This window comes from Carassius carassius, chromosome 15 (genome assembly GCF_963082965.1).
Source record: "Carassius carassius chromosome 15, fCarCar2.1, whole genome shotgun sequence".
NCBI classification, from domain to species: Eukaryota; Metazoa; Chordata; class Actinopteri; order Cypriniformes; family Cyprinidae; genus Carassius; species Carassius carassius.
Genome location: NC_081769.1, coordinates 10477694 through 10499486, shown reverse-complemented (window position 1 = coordinate 10499486; position 21793 = coordinate 10477694). Strand labels below are relative to the sequence as shown.

Genomic DNA, 21793 nt, shown 5'->3' with positions numbered 1-21793 from the left:
CAAAGACAGCTAGAGAGAAAGCTTGTCGGTGCCAAAACTTGAGTGTTGAGCAGGCATGGGGCAATTAACAGACCAACCGGAGGAGTCAAAGAGAGAAGGCTTCGTTCAGAAACACTGCCCTAGGATGCTGCAGTGCTTTAAAATAGACCCTTGGAAAGACTTCGCTCTAATGGGAAGTGTGAATCTTACTGTATAACACCTTGTTTCTTGACATTTAGGACATAACATGAGCAAACCAGCAACTTACATACTGTTTAACTAAACAAACATCAGATTTCCTTTAGTTACATGAATCATTTAATATTGTGACACTCCTGCTGTCACTCATGAGGTCCATGGCCCATTACAGAGTCCCTTCTTGGATGCACCTGGTATTGCAGAGACAGCTGACACAAATCACAGCAACAGCTGACTGCAACAACCCAACCAGTAGATTGCCAAAGTGGTGTATAAAGAAGCAGAATGATCTCAAAATTCACACCATGATGTCTGTGAATGTAGGGTAATAGTGTATTAACGTGAATTAACTCAGATGGCTGGTGATATATGACATCACTGACACGCATGATGACACCACTGACACAGCAGCACCATTAAAAATGCATAGCTGCCTGAGCCAAGCTTTATGACGTCACCTTTCTGTGAACTCAAACATCACACTTATAAACAATGACATATGACATAAGGTTTTAAGAAAAAGCTGCTGGTCTGTGTGCTGACTTGTTTCATGGCTATGTTTTGTGCACATTCAGACGCAATGTCATATTCCAAATAAATGATGTCATGTAAAAGCATTCAAAGTGATTGACTTATATACCTTAACCTGCCAACTATACCCTTACGCAAAGAAAATATATTTCCTAATATATTAATTTTCATATATTGAAAAATATGCAATAATATATTTACTTATATATCACAATATGTCATTTTATACTCGGTAACACACTTTATAATGTGCATGTGTAAAAATAAATTGAACATATATTCATGCAGTATATACACGCATATATGGAAATTATATTTCTTATATTTAACAATCATTTATGATATACATGTTTCATATTTTAAAATATAGCTAGTTTACAACAGCATGAGCACACTAGCTCATATTAAAGCACTTAGTGAGCAGACTATCACTGTGCTGAACATGTGCAATACTATTACTTATTAAAAATAAAGTAACATATAAATTAACAGTGTTTGGCCAATCTTCTTCCTGACCACAGACTCTACTCTTCTGCACAATGGTAAGCCCACAAACTTACACATACCAGAAAACCTTTTACATTTCAAAATAATACAACATTAAACACTAAGAGACATCCCCCTATATTAATATTGAGCCAAAACACATGAAATAAAACTTAATTTTAAAATGTTTTACTCTCCTTTAACAGTCAGAAGCAAAGCATGCTAGGAACTAGAAATCTACTGTAATGTGTGTATATATGTATGTACATACATTCACATTTATATGGGAACATCTATGTGCAATACCTCCATACTCAATAAAGGATCAAACAATGAACATTTATATTTATCTTCATTTCTAAATAGTATATTATGTATCAATATAGCTATATATTGTCAATGCATATATTGTTGTATATTTAAAAATATATAAGTTCTAGTTTCCAATATATGTAAATGTATTATGTAATATATCGCATTATATTTTGCAGTATGCTACATTACCATATACTTTTGTTTCGTAAAGGTATATGGGCATAAAAGCACGTTTGCAGATTCACAGTAACCATCATCAACATCTCAGAGGTGAAAAAAATATGTTCGGATCTATGGTCCCGATCAGTTCGGTCACGCATCACTGACGTGAACGAGGATCCGGATCAGCGGGTTCATCAGCACGAAAACACCGAACCGCGCGCCCCTCTCTTCTTCTCCACTTACCGGATTTAAAAAACGCCGCTATGTCGGCCGCCTCCTTAGATGTGTCCTCTCCCTCCCCTGAACTCATCCTCGGATCAGTGATTCTCCCTCAAAAAAAACTCCCCAAAAAACGGGTCAGTGTCGATTTTCGAGATCAAGTGACTGATCAAGAATAAATCCTCTTCATTTGAAAGCAAAGAGTGGCTTCGTTCCTGTACTCGCTGAGCGCAGACCCTCCATCTTGGCTTTAGCTCGCTGGAGAGGTGTCGGTACCGATCGGCGGCGCTCCTGAGTTTCAGATGGTAGAGAGGAGGAAAAGGATGAAGGGAGGGAGAGGGGAGGTCTTCTTCAAGAAGGGGGTCTCCAGGAATCCCCTACACCCCCCCACAGGTCACCTCAGCAATCACAATGCTGTAGTCCAAAATTACAAAACGTCAAGAAGCAACTTTAGGATGCTTTTTCCATTAATTAAAAAGCATTAAGTATAAACCTCCAGTCTTTGATTCAATAAAATGAAATAGGCTATCAAACACTTTCACGGCAGCTTAAATAGCACACATGTGAGTGAACATTATTTTAAAAAACTAAACATTTTCACAGATATGATATCATATTTCTTATGATGATATGATATCTTATAGATATACGTTTTGCTTATTTTCATAAAAGGTTGATATAGGTGAGCTTGGCAGTCGTGAGGGTCTCACTGGTTAGGCCTACAACATACCGATCAATGAAATAATATATTTTATTACAAATTTGCTTCACTGCAATTGACTGAATTACAATCAAATTCAGCAGTCATAACATAAACTTTTTTGTTATTGCAGTTCTGAGAAAAAGAGCTTAAATATATTTATAAATTATGGTTTGCTGATATATTTCTGTTCAATTTCACTACTATATAAAATCAAACAAATGATCAGATTTTAAATTGACCACACACACACATTTCTGTATGTGGCTTTTTAAGCACTGATTATCAACTGATGATTATTTACTGAACCCACACGTTGTTGTGTATTTGTGACATCTGTGTTTTTTTGATGATTTACTGTTTTCTAAATAAAATCATCCTTCAGTAAGGTAAAGAACATTCAGTGTAAATGTAACATTGCTATCTTTATTACTGACTAAGACCATGTCAAATATTGAAATCATAGTGAATTTAATGGTTGAAATCAAACTTTGATGCTTGTTATGTCATTAGGTTTCAAGGCTTTAGCCCGGATTTCACAGAAAGGGTCACATTGAATGCATACTTTCTGTTCAAATACAATACAATTTTAGTTTAAAAAAACTATTCATCCTTAAAATTGCTTAAAATTCATCATTATCATCATTATCAAAAATGTATTTCGTTCATCACAGACAACTTTTCACAAAAAAAAAAAAAAAAAATATTTACCTTTGCTTATTATGCCTACAACTTTATACATATTTAACTAATGGACCTCACTTTTTCACTCGATTTGGTACTACAAGATAAACAAAAGTTATGTAAGACATTTCCAAAAATATACATGCATAATTCCACACATAGCCTACATAATTACAAAAATACACATTTTAGCTATTACTTAAATATTTTAAAGAATATATACACACATTATTCATATTGAGTCATATACATATTTATCATCTTGTTTTTATACATTTTCTTAAATTTTCAAAGTGAAATATATAACTTTAATTCCTTATCATAATTATTCAATAGTTGTACCCCTTTGACAGATATATGCCTATTTTTACATTAGTTCTTGCTCTTACTTTTTAAACACCTTCCCTTTAATTTTTACTGTCTTTCTCTTATTTCGAACAGCCTCTGGATACAGTTTGGAAGATAATATATATTGTTATATACTGCATCAATGTTTCAATATTCACCCATCTGTTCATAGGCATGTTACAATGTAGCATGAAATTATGTGAGAACTGAAACAATTGGGCCCTCTAGTGAAAGTGCTCAGGAATTACAGTCTTACAGTGGAGTGGAATTAGAATAGAATAGCGCCCTCTATAAGAGTAAAAAAAATATTATAATAATATAAATATAACTGGCAAACTTCCCATTGCTTTGGCCAATTATCACAAACAAGTATTACTTTACTGGTCACTTTTGTACAAACACAACTTTTCTCCAAGCAGGAGTTTTATATGGAACAATGGTAATATCACTTATAGTAACAAGTCATTGTATATTGAGAATTTGGATTCGGCATAACATATTAATTGCAAACCCATTGACAAGAATGGGCAATTCTACACTTACCCTAATTTCATTACAAAATATGGCATTTTTTTGTAAACGAAAAATAATTTAACAAAGTAATCAAGGCTATTAATAATTTATTTATTAATCATTTTTAACCAAATTCTCTGATCTAAATATTAATAATACAAGCAGACAAATCTCCAACTTTTTGTAAACGGTCTCTCCTTTTTTGACAAGCGTTGTAATAAAAGTTTTATAAAATACTTCTAATTTCTAATAAAGTAAAAGAAGTACTTTACAAAATTATTCACAGATCCTGTAAATTATAAAGATATATTCTTTGTATTTGTGATAAATGTACCTCTTATAATGTATCTGTTGAAGATATTGAACATTTATTTTTCTATTGCCCTTTTTCTGTTTCTTTTTGGGTTGACTTTAAAATAGACATAACAATATATATATATATATATATATATATATATATATATACAGGTCCTTCTCAAAAACATTAGCATATTGTGATAAAGTTCATTATTTTCCATAATGTAATGATAAAAATTAAACTTTCATATATTTTAGATTCATTGCACACCAACTGAAATATTTCAGGTCTTTTATTGTTTTAATACTGATGATTTTGGCATACAGCTAATGAAAACCCAAAATTCCTATCTCAAAAAATTAGCATATTTCATCCGACCAATAAAAGAAAAGTGTTTTTAGTACAAAGAAAGTCAACCTTCAAATAATTATGTTCAGTTATGCACTCAATACTTGGTCGGGAATCCTTTTGCAGAAATGACTGCTTCAAAGCGGCGTGGCATGGAGGCAATCAGCCTGTGGCACTGCTGAGGTGTTATGGAGGCCCAGGATGCTTCGATAGCGGCCTTAAGCTCATCCAGAGTGTCTTGCGTCTCTCAACTTTCTCTTCACAATATCCCACAGATTCTCTATGGGGTTCAGGTCAGGAGAGTTGGCAGGCCAATTGAGGACAGTAATACCATGGTCAGTAAACCATTTACCAGTGGTTTTGGCACTGTGAGCAGGTGCCAGGTCGTGCTGAAAAACGAAATCTTCAACTCCATAAAGCTTTTTAGAAGATGGAAGCATGAAGTGCTCCAAAATCTCCTGATAACTAGCTGCACTGACCCTGCCCTTGATAAAACACAGTGGACCAACACCAGCAGCTGACATGGCACCCCAGACCATCACTGACTGTGGGTACTTGACACTGGACTTCAGGCATTTTGGCATTTCCTTCTCCCCAGTCTTCCTCCAGACTCTGGCACCTTGATTTCCGAATGACATGCAAAATTTGCTTTCATCCGAAAAAAGTACTTTGGACCACTGAGCAACAGTCCAGTGCTGTTTCTTTGTAGCCCATTTCCTGCACACGCCTGTGCACGGTGGCTCTGGATGTTTCTACTCCAGACTCAGTCCACTGCTTCCGCATTTCCCCAAGGTCTGGAATTGGTCCTTCTCCACAATCTTCCTCAGGGTCCGGTCACCTCTTCTCGTTGTGCAGCGTTTTTTGCCACACTTTTTCCTTCCCACAGACGTCCCACTGAGGTGCCTTGATACAGCACTCTGGGAAAAGCCTATTCATTCAGAAATTTCTTTCTGTGTCTTACCCTCTCGCTTGAGGGTGTCAATGATGGCCTTCTGGACAGCAGTCAGGTCGGCAGTCTTACCCATGATTGCGGTTTAGAGTAATGAACCAGGCTGGGAGTTTTTAAAAGCCTCAGGAATCTTTTGCAGGTGTTTAGAGTTAATTAGTTGATTCAGATGATTAGGTTAATAGCTCGTTTAGAGAACCTTTTCATGATATGCTAATTTTTTGAGATAGGAATTTTGGGTTTTCATGAGCTGTATGCCAAAATCATCAGTATTAAAACAATAAAAGACCTGAAATATTTCAGTTGGTGTGCAATGAATTTTAAAATATATGAAAGTTTAATTTTTATCATTACATTATGGAAAATAATGAACTTTATCACAATATGCTAATTGAGAAGGACCTGTATATATATATATATATATATATATATATATATATATATATATATATATATATATATATATATATATATATATATATATACTGTATATACTACCTAGAAGTGGATTACAATAGTCCAGTCTAGAGGTCATGAATGCATGAACTAGCTTTTATGCATCAGAAACAGGTAACATATTTCCTAGCTTGGCAATGTTTCTAAGATGGAAGAATGATGTTTCTGTAATATGGGAAATATGGTTTTCAAAAGACAAGTTGCTGTCTAATATAACACTCAAATTTTTGACTGTAGAGGAAGTAAAAGTACATCTGTCTAGTTGCAAACTAGTCTACGAGATTCTGTGTACTGTTTTTTTTGGTCCAATAAGTAATATCTCTGTCTTATCTGAATTAAATAGTAGAAAATTATTGATCATCCAATCTTTTACATTTTTAACCCATTCTGTTATCTTAGATAATTTAGAAGTTTAATCTGGTCTCGTTGAGATATAACGAGACCAGATGAAATAGTGAAGAATTTAAAGTGATGTCTGGGAGGGGCGTTAACAGCATGGGCAACAATAAAGTCTGTCTGGATGCTTATGAAACAGTGGAAAATTAGCGTTTTGTTAAAATATGAGATTTACATGCTCAGGATACATTATGTAATTTTCTTTCTTTCTTTCTTTCTTTCTTTCTTTCTTTGTATTGGTATTTTAAAATGTTTGTTAAAGTCTTTGAAACAACATATAATGCACACTTGTTAGGGCTTCTAATCCTATAGTTTTCTATAGGATTACAGAAGTACAGTATTTTTCTGATTCCAGTTATATAATTTATTTTGTTTATGTATGTATTTATTTTTCCAATTTTTTTTTAAGCACTAGATGGCGGCAAAACTCTAAAAATGGCGGCAAAATTTCTAATCAACTAGAATAGAATCTTAACTCTCAATTGTCACTGGTCTGGTAGAAAATGTTGGCACTGCTTAGGACACGCATAATACAGCGTGTGAATGTGCAAGTACTGTGTGTAATGATATTCACAAAATAATAGGCTACATTGTACAATATACAGTCGTGGCCAAAAGTTTTGAGAATTAAATAAATATTAGAAATTGGAAAAGTTGCTGCTGAAGTTTTTATAATAGCAATTTGCATATACTCCAAAATGTTATGAAGAGTGATCAGATGAATTGCATAGTCCTTCTTTGCCGTGAAAATTAACTTAATCCCCAAAAAACCTTTCCACTGCATTTCATTGCTGTCATTAAAGGACCTGCTGAGATCATTTCAGTAATCGTCTTGTTAACTCAGGTGAGAATGTTGACGAGCACAAGGCTGGAGATCATTATGTCAGGCTGATTGGGTTAGAATGGCAGACTTGACATGTTAAAAGGAGGGTGATGCTTGAAATCATTGTTCTTCCATTGTTAACCATGGTGACCTGCAAAGAAACGCGTGCAGCCATCATTGCGTTGCATAAAAATGGCTTCACAGGCAAGGATATTGTGGCTACTAAGATTGCACCTAAATCAACAATTTATAGGATCATCAAGAACTTCAAGGAAAGAGGTTCAATTCTTGTAAAGAAGGCTTCAGGGCGTCCAAGAAAGTCCAGCAAGTGCCAGGGTCGTCTCCTAAAGAGGATTCAGCTGCGGGATCGGAGTGCCACCAGTGCAGAGCTTGCTCAGGAATGGCAGCAGGCAGGTGTGAGCGCATCTGCACGCACAGTGAGGTGAAGACTTTTGGAAGATGGCCTGGTGTCAAGAAGGGCAGCAAAGAAGCCACTTCTCTCCAAAAAAAACCATCAGGGACAGATTGATCTTCTGCAGAAAGTATAGTGAATGAACTGCTGAGGACTGGGGCAAAGTCATATTCTCTGATGAAGCCCCTTTCCGATTGTTTGGGGCATCTGGAAAAAGGCTTGTCCGAAGAAGAAAAGGTGAGCGCTACCATCAGTCCTGTGTCATGCCAACAGTAAAGCATCCTGACACCATTCATGTGTGGGGTTGCTTCTCATCCAAGGGAGTGGGCTCACTCACAATTCTGCCCAAAAACACAGCCATGAATAAAGAATGGTACCAAAACACCCTCCAACAGCAACTTCTTCCAACAATCCAACAACAGTTTGGTGAAGAACAATGCATTTTCCAGCACGATGGAGCACTGTGCCATAAGGCAAAAGTGATAACTAAGTGGCTCGGAGACCAGAATGTTGAAATTTTGGGTCCATGGCCTGGAAACTCCCCAGATCTTAATCCCATTGAGAACTTGTGGTCAATCCTCAAGAGGCAGGTGGACAAACAAAAACTAATTCTGACAAACTCCAAGAAGTGATTATGAAAGAATGGGTTGCTATCAGTCAGGATTTGGCCCAGAAGTTGATTGAGAGCATGCCCAGTCGAATTGCAGAGGTCCTGAAAAAGAAGGGCCAACACTGCAAATACTGACTCTTTGCATAAATGTCATGTAATTGTCGATAAAAGCCTTTGAAACATATGAAGTGCTTGTAATTATATTTCAGTACATCACAGAAACAAGTGAAACAAAGATTTAAAAGCAGTTTAGCAGCAAACTTTTTGAAAACTAATATTTATGTAATTCTCAAAACTTTTGGCCACGACTGTACAATACTGTATGTCCTTCACGCTGTCATTTTGCTGAAATTAAGATTTATACCATAACATGCGATACAGTTTTGTTGCAATACAGGTTTTTTTTTTTTTTGTTTGTTTTTTACATGTTCCTTGTTATTTCATAGTTGGGTGGAATACCCATTTATGTTTCATATCAACATGTTAAAGTAAGCTTTTCTCTGATATTACACCTGAGATTGCAGGGGGAAATACACAAATAAAACCACTGACACATTACAGAGGTGTAAAACTAATGTGGACAGCATATAGCTCACATAATCTGGTTTTGGAAGAATTCATATTCATAATTTATATAACAAATATGTGGATACACACTACTGCAACAAAGCTAAAGTTTGAATTATCAGGAATGTTTACATGATGATTACAAAGAGCTGTCACATTCTCAGGGCAATTTGTAACAGTCTTATGTTTTGGCTAATTTGTTGGAAATTTGCATCTCATTTGTGCATTTTCATATATCTGCTTACACCTCACTGACTACATTTAGGGGTGGACCTTCAGGCTTAGGCTTTGAGAGCCAAACCTGTTAATTAGGAGGGGTGTAAATTTACCTTTCACCATAATTTGTAGCATTCATACTGAATTCTCTAAGTGTGACATTGCCAAGATTTTATTACTTTCTACAGGAAAAGAAAAGTATATTCCATGGTAGCCTGAAAATTATTTCTTTTGGCATCTAATGGTGTAGAAAATGAAGAAAACTAAGAACAGTTCATTCAGCCATTTTTAAATATTCAGGATTTAGATCTGCAGACCCATATATCTCAATAAATGAATGTCTAAGCATCAGCTCCAATGCATTTTGGGATTGCATGTATGGAATTTTTGTATGCAGCAAGCAAGTTCTCCTTAAGTAACAAATCACCTTTGATTGCTTACAGTTGTGCAATTAGAGGTATCTTGGAAATGATCGATTTGATGTAAATGTTTCCTATCTTGGTTCTTGTTTGTGCTGATGGAAAGCATTATTGGATTTTGCACAAAAGTTTTTCTTTTAGAGAAGGTCAAAAAGTTCCTGTTAATGAGACCTAGGGCCTGACTCAGGACTTGTGAATAACAAGTGGACTGAACTCTGCCTGTGTGTGCAATAGAAGTGTGTGTGATGGGGTTCATATGTATGTTCTTGTTATACAAACCCGTTGTAATAAGAAGATCCTGTTAAAAAATCAGTCATAGCCACAGCGAAAAAGTGATGACCGAACTGCTTTTAAATGCAAACCTTCAAAATAATTTTCCTGGTATCCATGTGAGCACACAGTCCTCTGTACTTATGAAGAGAGAGTACCATATGAGTTTGATTGCTTTTAATTGGTCATTGTATGAGGAAAGGCAGGCACTGGATTCAGAGAGCAATGAATACACAGTAAAAAACGTTGGGTTGTTTTTTTTAACCCAACCGTTGGGTTACACATATTGGGTCAATGTGTTGGGTTATCTTAAAATTTGGTGGGTAATTTTTTTTTCTCGTCGTTGGGTTATTTTTAGTTATAACTCAACTGTTGGGTTAAATATGTTTCACTTCGGTTCAAATTTTAACGGTCCAGTCAGAGACTCAGCGCAGACATCAGTGGCAACCTGCATGATTATGAAGGGTAAGTAACTGTTAATATAATCGTATGATGTATATAACTGTTATAACATTAAGTGATGTGTCTGATACGTTAATTATTCTTTTTTTATACGTTAAAAAAGTTTTTATTCCCTTTAGTCTGTTTGTTTCCCCATGAGAGGAATCCTATTCCGCCAGCATTAATACATTAAAATATTAGCTGCAAAACTTTTTAGACAAGTGTTACTTAAAGTTGATAAAAATGTCTGGTGAAAGTTTGACGAAATCATTAGAATTAAGCTAGAAAAGCCGCACGGACCATTTATCGGATCGGACCAGTGAATGAAGCTGCTCGAGGCAAGCAAGCTGAGCTCACACACACATCAGTCATGCAACAGACAACAGACTCAGTGAGAATCGTTTGAATGAACCTGCAATTTTCTGTTATAAAAGTTCAAAACCCAGACGAAAGAAAAGCGCGCAGTCATGAGGCAATCCGCTCTTTCAGTGGAAATGTATACCAGTGCCCCAAATTTACATAACGTTAACGTTAGTCATACAACTGGGACAAAGTCATATTCTCCGATGAAGCCCCTTTCCGATTGTTTGGGGCATCTGGAAAAAGGCTTGTCCGGAGAAGAAAAGGTGAGCACTACCATCAGTCCTGTGTCATGCCAACAGTAAAGCATCCTGTTGAATGTTGAAATTTTGGGTCCATGGCCTGGAAACTCCCCAGATCTTAACCCCATTGAGAACTTGTGGTCAATCCTCAAGAGGTGGGTGAACAAACAAAAACCCACTAATTCTGACAAAATCCCAGAAGTGATTATGAAAGAATCGGTTGCTATCAGTCAGGATTTGGCCCAGAAGTTGATTGAGAGCATTCCCAGTCGAATTGCAGAGGTCCTGAAAAAGAAGGGCCAACACTGCAAATACTGACTCTTTGCATAAATGTCATGTAATTGTCGATAAAAGCCTTTGAAACGTATGAAGTGCTTGTAATTGTATTTCAGTACATCACAGAAACAACTGAAACAAAGATCTAAAAGCAGTTTAGCAGCAAACGTTTTCTTTTGAAAACTAATATTTATGTAATTCTCAAAACTTTTGGCCATGACTGTAGGTGACGGCTGGAGTTCAGGCCATATCATTTATTTCCAGTTGTTTTGGCAGTGGTTGAGGAAACTGATCTGTCATTCCCAGGCTAAATGATCACTCCCATTAGCTACACAGGTTAGTTGCTATGTATGCTTCTGCTTGCCCAGGCTTGTTAGCCCCTGTTTGCTGTGGCATTTGATCCTACATTGGACTATAAATCTTCACCCTTTTCCCCTACTGTCATACAGATGGCTTCTCTTGACTTCTGAGTCTGTTACCTGTGTCAGACTTGTTTCTTTGGCAGTCATTTATCTCACAGTTTTGGCCAAAGCAACAGCACATTTTAGAGGAACAGTCCTCAAGGGAGTGAAGGTCTATAATGCTTTATAAAAGTAGTTTTAATTATGCCTTATGCCAACCAGTGTTTGGAATAACGCCATTTAAAAGAACGGCGTTGGGTAACGACATTATTATTTCAGTAACGGGGTAATCTAACTAATTACTTTTGCCGTCATTACAATGCCGTTAACATTACTGGACGTTAAATGCGTTGCGTTACTATATTGATCTATTGATTATTGATTTAATAAGCTATGTAATCCAAACGCACCCCTGGCCAACACACCCAGCGAGTGAGGAGGTGGGTTAATTGATAACGAGATAAGCGATTATGATTGGCTAAGGCAGAGACATGTGTTTCATGGTAGCCAATCAGAGCCAGTGTTTTTACACACATGCCGGCACACGCGCCAGCGGCGCCAAACACACACACACACGCAACAGCTAAACAGAGATTTGCAGCAACAGCAGAGATGACGAGTCAGGAGCAATCCGATGAAAAGTTGCTGATCTCGTCATTACATGGCATACAGACTCTATCTCTACCCTCACCTGAGAATCTGCGACTCATCAGTCATCTCTCAAAGATAGGCCAGTCCTCCTCTGCCTTCAGTCCTCCTTCTGTGATCCCTCTCCCACCTGTGATCAGAGACTCTTCAGTTAAGTCAACATTGATTCATATCATCCTGTTCGCTCTCATATTCCCTGTCTGGTTCGGAGCATTCTGTAAATAAAACTATTAGACTAACCATCTTGTCTGCCTCCTGTCTTATCCATGACAGAAGATCAGACCGAAGATGCAGAATCCTACGGAGCCTGTGGGGAATCCGTCTCAAGACCCAATTGCTGAACTAGTTCGAGCAGTGCGCCAGTCAATCCTTTCATCTTTACCGGACAACCCCCCCCCCACCATCCCCGAAGCAATCCTTCACTTTGCACGCCAACACCAACTTCCGCAAACACCCGCTGCTTCGCTAGCTGCCTCTGCGAGTCCCATGGCCCGACCAGCGCCATTCAGTGGTGAGGCGGAGGATTGCATCGGTTTTTTTGCTTCAGGTTTCATTATATTTCCAAATGCAATCGCATCAGTTTACCGATGATTCTGCCCGGGTGGCCTTTATTATCTCTCTACTATCTGGCAGAGCTCTCCAATGGGCACAATCTCTCTGGAATTCAAATTCTCAAGTGTTAAAGTCCCTGTCAGGTTTCATTTCTCATTTTAAGGAAGTCTTTGGCCAAGCAGTTTCGGATCTCTCAGTTCATGATCAGCTTTACAATCTCCGTCAAGGGAATTCTTCTGTCAGCACATATGCTCTCCAGTTTCGCACCCTGGCGGCATCCTGTGGTTGGAACGAAGCTGCCCTGATTACTGCTTTCCGCCACGGCCTGAATCCAAACATCCGTCAGCTGCTGGTAGTTTATGATGACTCCATTGGGATTGAGAACCTTATTCAAAAGACCATTCGAGTATCTCAACGCTTATCTGCCTGTGACAATATATTTACCGCTGTCAGTCCTCCGTCCTCGGCTCCCATTGCTTCTCCTCCAGCACCTGAACCCATGCAAGTGGACTCCACCCATCTCACTCCTTCGGAGCGTCAGCGTCTTATCCAGCTTCACCTGTGTCTGTATTGCGGGGGTGAAATTCATCTCATCTGCTCCTGCCCTGTTCGACCTCAACGTTCAGCGGTAAGCTCCATTCAGATCACCCCTAAAGTTGAATCCTTAAACCGTACCATGGTTCATCTGTTAACTTCTCATATCTGTGTCTCAGCGCAAGCCCTCCTCGACTCCGGTTCAGCGGGGAACTTCATTTCAACCCAGCTCCTTCAGAAACTGAACGTCCGCAAACACCGCAGTTATCAAGAACTCAGAATCCAAACCATTCAAGGAAAGCCGCTGGGTCGAGGTCGAATCAGTCATGTTTCTCCCACATTAACGCTCCGCATTGGCTGTTTACACGCAGAGGAAATCTCATTCATGGTGCTGGAGGAGTCTACTGCTGAGCTCATCCTGGGACACCCCTGGTTGGTCCAACATCAACTCACCATTGACTGGAAATCTGGGGAGGTCCTTCGTTGGGGAGAAAACTGTACTCATACCTGTCTAGCTCCGGTCAAGAGGAACCCAAGAGCCCTATTTCCTCCCTCTTCTTCGTCTTCAGTGCGAAAACCCAAGCTTCCAGTCTGTTCGACTTCAGTTGAGAGACCAGAAGTCCAGCATCAAGTAGAGATTCCTGCTGAGTACAAGGCATTCCAGGATGTGTTCAGCAAGCAGTTGGCTACCAAGTTACCACCTCATCGGCCATGGGACTGCGCCATCGACCTGCTACCTGGAGCCACTCTACCTAAAGGCCGTATCTACCCTCTCTCCATCCCGGAACAAAAGGCCATGGAGGAGTATGTGAAAGAAGCCCTTCAGCAACAGTTCATCCGTCCATCGGTTTCACCTGCCGCTTCCAGCTTCTTATTCGTGGCTAAGAAGGATGGAGGCTTGAGACCGTGTATTGATTACCGCCATCTCAACTCCCAAACAGTCAAATTTCGCTATCCCCTTCCTCTGGTCCCAGCAGCCCTGGAACAACTATGCGGAGCCCGTATATTCTCCAAGTTGGATCTGCGCAGCGCATACATCTTGATTCCTAATTCGTCGGGGTGACGAGTGGAAGACTGCTTTCGTCACGCCCTCCGGCCACTATGAGTACAGGGTGATGCCTTTCGGTTTATCCAACGCCCCTGCAATCTTTCAAAGCTATATGAACGAAGTGTTCCGAGAGTACCTCAATAGATTTGTCGTGGTTAACTTGGATGATATCCTCATCTACTCATCGTCACTTCCTGAACACAGACGCCATGTCACTCTGGTCCTGAAGAAATTGAGAGCCCATCAGTTGTTCTTGAAATTGGAGAAATGTGAATTTCACACCACGTCGGTGCAGTTCCTGGGCTATGTTATCGATCAGCATGGAGTGCAAATGGACCAGAGGAAGGTGGACACCATCCGGAACTGGCCACAACCCACTACTGTGAAAGAGCTTCAAAGATTCCTCGGATTTGCCAACTTTTACAGAAGATTCATCCACAACTACAGTATTATCAGTGCTCCTCTGACCTCTTCCTTGAAAGGCCAGCCCAAGTCTCTATCCTTCTCCTCCGAAGCCATCCAAGCCTTCCAACAGCTAAAGGACGCCTTCTCAACCGCTCCCATCCTCGTCCATCCTAGTCCAGATCTGCCATTTGTCGTTGAGGTTGACGCATCTTCTACTGGAGTGGGAGCGGTCCTCTCCAAGCGGCAGGGTGAACCTTCCAGACTCCATCCATGTGCCTTCTTCTCCAAGAAGCTGTCCCCGGCGAAGCGAAACTATGACATCGGGATTCGAGAACTGCTTACAATCAAGCTTGCCTTGGAAGAGTGGAGGCATTGGCTGAAGGGAGCTAATCACCAATTTCAAGTCATTACTGATCATCGTAATCTGGAATACCTCAAAGAAGCTAAGAGGCTCCATCCTTGTCAGGCCCGCTGGGCTCTCTTCTTTACTCGTTTTGATTTCGTTGTTTCCTACCGACCTGGCAGTAAGAATGGTAAAGCAGACGCTCTCTCTCGCCTCCATCATTCCTCATCGGAGGAGCGCCTCCCTGAGCCCATTCTCCCTCCAGCCGTGTTTGCCTGTCCGATCCTCTGGGACTTAGACGAACAGATATCCCAGGAAAACCGTCTCCACCCCGCTCCGCCGGGAGGTCCAGAGGGGCTCATCTTTGTACCTCAACAATTCCGCACCGCCCTTCTGGACTCTGCTCATACAGCTCTGGGCTCGGGACATCCAGGTAGCAGGCGTACCCTCTCGCTCCTCAATCAACGGTACTGGTGGCCATCTATCTCCCAAGATGTTTCCCGGTTCGTTCAAGGTTGCTCAGTCTACGCCATCACTAATACTCCCAGAAAACTCCCGGAGGGTAAACTCGTACCACTTCCTATACCCCATCGTCCGTGGTCTCATCTTGGAGTAGACTTCATGACTGACCTTCCGAAATCTAATAACTTCACCTGTATCCTAGTAGCAGTGGATCGGTTCTCGAAGGCTTGCAAGCTGATCCCCTTACCTGGACTTCCTACCGCCTTGAGACCGCTGAAGCCTTGTTCCACCATGTCTTCAGAAATTTCGGAATTCCCGAAGATATAGTATCAGATAGAGGTCCGCAGTTCATATCTCGAGTTTGGCAAGCCTTCTTCCGACTACTTGGGGTTACGGTTAGTCTCTCCTCAGGATACCACCCTCAGACGAACAGCCAGACTGAGCGGAAGATCCAGGAGATAGGACGATACCTCAGATCGTATTGCCACCAGTACCAGGACAGCTGGAGCCGCTACCTCCCCTGGGCTGAATACGCCCAGAATTCTCTCAGACAGTCCACCACCGGGCTCACCCCATTCCAGTGTATCCTGGGTTTTCAACCTCCTCTGTTCCCTTGGTCTGGTGAGCCCTCGGAGGTTCCAGCTGTTGACTATTGGTTCCATCAGAGCGAGAGGGTATGGGACTCAGCTCACGTACACCTCCAACAGGCAGTGCGAACGCACAATACCCAAGCCGATCGTCGACGGACAGACCCTCCCCAGTATCAGCCTGGTCAAAAGGTGTGGCTCTCAACCCGAGACATCCGCCTTCGCCTGCCCTGCCATAAGCTGAGTCCCCGATACATCGGACCATTTACCGTGCAGAGGCAGCTGAATGACGTCACTTACAGACTCAACCTTCCACTTCATTACAAGTTTTCACCTTCATTTCACGTCTCCTTGTTAAAACCCTTCACTGATCCTGTCACTTCTCCTCCCTCAGATCCAGGACCCAGTGACGTACCTCCTCCTCCCGTTCCAGTAGAAGAAAAACCTATCTACCGTGTCCGCACTATCATGGATTCGCGGCGACGAGGTCCCTGGCTGGAATATCTAGTAGACTGGGAGGATTATGGCCCCGAGGAACGCTCATGGGTACCCCGCGAAGACATCCTGTCCCAGCTCTCCTCACCCAGTTTCATGCAGACCATCCTGACCCTCCTGCCCCCAGGGGTCGTACTAAAACGTTCACACGATTACTATTGCGTTCCCTCGATTTACTATTTCGTTCACTCGATTTAGAAATTGTGCACACGATTTACTAATTCGTTCCCTCAATTTGCTAAATCGTGCACTAGTAAATTGAGGGAATGCATCTGTACATCTGCAACTTAGGAATGTGTAATATTTTCCGGGATTTTGTTGATAATGAAAAGACAAAATTTTGCTAATTGTATTTATGTGCTGGTATCATTTGTTGACAGATGACTTCCGAAGCTTTTCATATTTGTATTCTGAGAGGTGTTTTTTTTTTCAAGCAGTGAGTGAAATTAACTTTTCCATTAAGGAGTAATATTTGCCCACTTAAACTGAATAATCTTAAATGATGATTGTGGTATTGTCATTTTTAGTATGCTTATCTCCCGAATAGGTACTTTCAAGATACTTGGTACTGAATATATAATTTTTGTGATTTTTTAAAATCACAGTTCGATAAACATGGAATTTCTTGAATTCATTAATGAATTAATTTTTTTTTTAACCAGACCATGGGGAAGAGTTTATTCAAACAGACCGTGTGATTAACAGGAGTCTGCAGCCTTTCTCCTCGAGAGCTACCTTTCTGCAGAGTTCAGCTCCAAATCAAACACACCTAAACCAGCTTATTAACAAGGTGTTCAGTGTTACTTGATAATTACAGGCTGGTGTGTGTTGGAACAGGGTTGAAACTTAAATCTGCAGGATTAAAGATACCTACTGTAGACGATATAGTTGATCTTTTTTTTTTTTTTTTTTTTTTTTTTAATTGGTCTTTTTTTTCAGAAGCAATAATAGTAATAATAGGTCATAGTGGTGCACTGAAATTAATGTTTTACCAAAACACAGATACTGAAATTAAAGTTTTAATTTAGCCGAAAACCATGCAACACTGAAAATAACATTTATTTAATAATCTGTTAATGGTCATAATTTATTATAATATTTAATTCCTATTATTAATTAACTATTAACATTAACTATCACTTTTGCCTCAAAAAACTCCTAATTAGCTGCTTAATAATAGTTAGGTTTTAGTTCATGGTTTTAGTTTTTAAAATTTAGTTATAAAATTGACAGAATTGGAGAGCTGAGACTTTATATCATATAAAAAAGTATCAAAGCACAAAGTTTATAGTGATTATTATGTGTAGGCCCACTACAAATAATGTTAATTGATGTTTTGTTTAAGCATCAGCTGGAAACAGCATGGACTAAAATATCTTGGTTCATCAAAAATAAACTATCTATCTATCTATCTGGCTGTCTGTCTGTCTGTGGTAGGATATAAAGTTACAATCAGAATCAGAATGAGCTTTATTGCCAGGTATGTTTTTACATACTAATAATTTGTTTTCATGACAAGCTTCCGCAGTGCAACAGAATGACAGGGACAGAACAAAAACACAGAAACAACAAGAAGAACAACAACACAAACAGAACAAATAAATAAGGAATAACAATATATAAATTGACAATTGTATGTGCATGTTTATAACAATAGACAGTTTTGTATGTACAGATATATTATGTGCAAATTTGAAGAGTAGTCTAAGTATGTGTGTTAGATAAATAAGTGTATAAGAGTATAATAGTGTTGTGTGTTCCACAGTTATTGTCAAGTGTTCATGAGATGGATTGCCTGAGGGAAGAAACTGTTTCTGTTGCAATTTCCGTTGACGGTAGTGGGTAACCACTCTGAAACACTGGAATTCCTCCTCACTGACACTCCCCTCAGCCCCATAGTTCTCGGGCACCCCTGGCTTATCAGACACAACCCCAGGGTCGACTGGGGCCAAGGCTCTGTTTCCACCTGGAGTAATCAGTGCCATGCCACTTGTCTTGTGTCTGCTCATTCGTCTGTGTCTAGTTCTGTGTTTCAGGAGGAGACGGTGGATTTGTCTAACATGCCCAAGGAGTACCCCGAGCTGAAGGAAGTGTTCAGTAAGTCCCGGGCTGCTTCTGCTTCCCTGCGTCGCTGTCCTGAGCGGTGGTATCCTCAGCCTGCCTGCCTGCCTCAGAGCACGTCTTCACTCATCTGTGCTTTGTCCAGTCAAAACTGTCATTATCATTTCACAAGTGCTTGAAAATAATAAACCTCTCTCATTAACTCGCTATTGGATTCTCTGCCTCTCTTTCCGCACCAGACGTAACAGCTTTCTCTGAGTTGGTTAGACCCTGGTACCTTGGGTTCCACTCAACCAGTGTGTCTATTAACACACTTCGAAGCATTGCTCCCGTCAGCATTGAGGGTTATTGTGAGCATGGTGCTTCCTGTTGAGTGCTTGAGTTTTCTACCCTTCTGAAGAGTTGGATTTCTCGCTCTGTGGGCTGTTGTCGTGGTACTATTAGCGCACTGTTCCCTTGTTGAATTTGGTTCTCCTCTCACGTGAGTGTTGAGTTCTCTGTTTTCCCAGAGCAGTGGTAGGCCGAGCTCCCCTCTCGGCTGAGAGCTGGGTGTTTGCCCCCACAGCAAGATATTTACTGCTAGCCACTCAATCATTTATACCTTAGATCAAGTTGGTGACTCTCAAACATATTGGTTTTGGGATGATCCATTCCATCTATGAGCTGCTCTTTCAGATTGCCACGGGAGCCTCTTTGAACAGTATATTAAAATCCATGTTGTGGTAAGTGTGCACATGAAGTCTTTACGCACTTTCTAAAATCCACACTGTGGTAAGTTTGCATGCTAGTACTCTGCATTCTTTTCAAAAATCCTATTTGGAGAGGGCTTTGCGCGGTTGCTTCGTGCCCTTTCTTGAGCTGGTAAACGCCCCCGTTTATCTTTGGTGCCACTCCACCTATCTATCCTTAGAATACCTATTTAAACAGGGTGTTGCTACGAGGGATCTGTTGAGACAGTTTCTTCAGCAAGCTTATACGAGAGCAAGCAGTAACACCAGTGTGACAGGCCAAGACTTAGTATGATGTTAGGCTCTTGGTCTTATCTCTTAAAAGGAATCTATTCTTGATTCCAAGCCTTGATCTATACCCTGGGGCTCAGGAGTCTGGCACTAACAGGTATGTTTGGGTATGAAGCCTAGGCCTTTGGCGATAAGGGATAATGTCACATACAGCCATCTAACATCTAGGGTTGGGTACCTATGGAACCATTACGCACCAAACTGAATAAGAATGTAGATTTCTGTGCCTCATTTTGGTGCCTGTTAAATGCCTGAGCGATCGACTGAAATATTTGTCCTGGTTTTCCGAAATGTACACAAGAAGAAGCATGGGCATCGCTAGAATTTTTTAGCGGGGCTATAGCATTTAGCTCCATAAACTGTACACAAATTTGCGTCTGCCTCAGTCAGTCCACTTAAATTTCATATAAAAAGTTCGGCAGACCCGTCTCCTGCCCATCTTTCTGTGCGATCTTCAATCCTCAGACTGCAGGTTAGCAGCCAGAGGACTCAAACAGAAAGACACACAGTGTGTGTTTATCGATAGATTGTTAGAACATCTGTATCTGTGCAGTTCTTTGTCATGAATACAGTTCATCCCTGTCTCATGAATAAATAATAATAATAATAATAATAAAATGTTATAAAGGATATAATAAAATAGTTTTACCAAAAAGATTTTTTCTAAAGGTCCTAAAAGATTATTATTATAAAGATATTTTTTTAAAAACAAATTTCACCCATTATTTGTATTTTTGAGAACAAAGAATCACTGTCACCAGTACAGCTGTCAATACTATATTGCCAAACATTTTAGTGATTTCTTTTCCCTCTCTCTTTTTTTAAAGAAATTCTGTTTGGTAATCATGGAAATATAAAGTGATAGAGAAACTCATCTCTGCCAGTGATTGACTGGAGATCTGGAGATTTTTTATTATCTGATCTATTAGGTGGAATTACAGAACTTACCAAATTAATTAATTAATTTACTCATTACTAGTTAATTTCAATAGTTGCAGGGTTATCAAATTTCTATAGTGCAGGGTTAGTAAACATTGGGACAATTGATCAATCAATTTGTAAAATATCACCACTTGTATTTATCCACAACAGGCAGGCATATTTTGATATTATTTTAATGCTGATTAAGGCAGACTCATAATATGAAATGTACTTTGGTACCAATGAACAGTCAACATCAATTCTCCCTGTGTTGCATGATGGATTTAGATTTTTTTATGTTAATAATAATAATAAGAAGAAGAAGAAGAAATGGTTGCAACTTATGTTTCACATAATTTAATTAACTGGTATTACATTTTTAATTATTTAAAAGGCATTATTACATTATTATTATTATTTTTTTAATAAACTGTACTTTATTTCTCTACCAGGGTGGGGCCAAAGGTTTCATTGGTGTTCTCTCATTATTGCAAGTTTTCAGATGCTGGCTAGTCACTTCTTCCAAGGATCCAAACACTGCCATGTGACCAGACTGCTCCACTGAAACTGTTTCACTAGTTCACGCTTACATATAATTAGCTGAGGTATGGTATGCATATTTGGCGTGCTGTCCGGGGAAGGGCTCCGAGCTTGGGAATGGCCGAACCTAGAGTACCCCCCCTTCCCCGTCTATTTATAAGGTGAACTCAAAGTGAGGAGATGGGGTGGAGGAGGGATGCTGATAAACCCTCAATGTATAGAGGTAAGTCAGCGATATTTATACTATGGGATTGATTACTTGATTATGGTCCACCTGTGTTGATTAGGCTAAGTATCTGACGCGCTCCTCCCGAATCTTGTTAATAAAAACATCATTTCACTAGTTCACGCTTGCATATAATTAGCTGAGGTATGGTATGCTTATTTGGCGTGCTGTCTCGGGAAGGGCTCCGAGCTCGGGAATGGCCCGAACCTAGAGTACCCCCCAAAAAGCAAATGTACAAGAGGACAGCCGCCAGTTTAGAGATCGCCCCCCCAAAAATAGCATAGAGTACTGGCGGGGGCTGATTTGATTTTCTGAGAAGTCGTCTCGTAGGCAGGC

The 21793-nt window shown here is 39.9% G+C and overlaps 1 protein-coding gene across 7 annotated transcripts in view; it reads right to left on the bottom strand.

Moving 5' to 3' along the window:
• triob (trio Rho guanine nucleotide exchange factor b) overlaps positions 1-2184 on the bottom strand; it is a 181439-nt gene extending 179255 nt beyond the window's left edge. For 2 of the 7 annotated variants that reach the window (XR_009437662.1, XM_059567335.1), the window contains exon 1: positions 1915-2184. Coding sequence is in view for 6 of the 7 variants with exons in the window: in XM_059567335.1 (XP_059423318.1) it covers positions 1915-1981 (67 nt within the window). In the remaining variant the exon portion in view is untranslated. The remainder of the gene's footprint in view (positions 1-1914) is intronic. The other 5 variants (XM_059567329.1, XM_059567331.1, XM_059567328.1 and 2 more) reach the window with 3 other exon arrangements.
• Positions 2185-21793: the final 19609 nt, after the last annotated feature.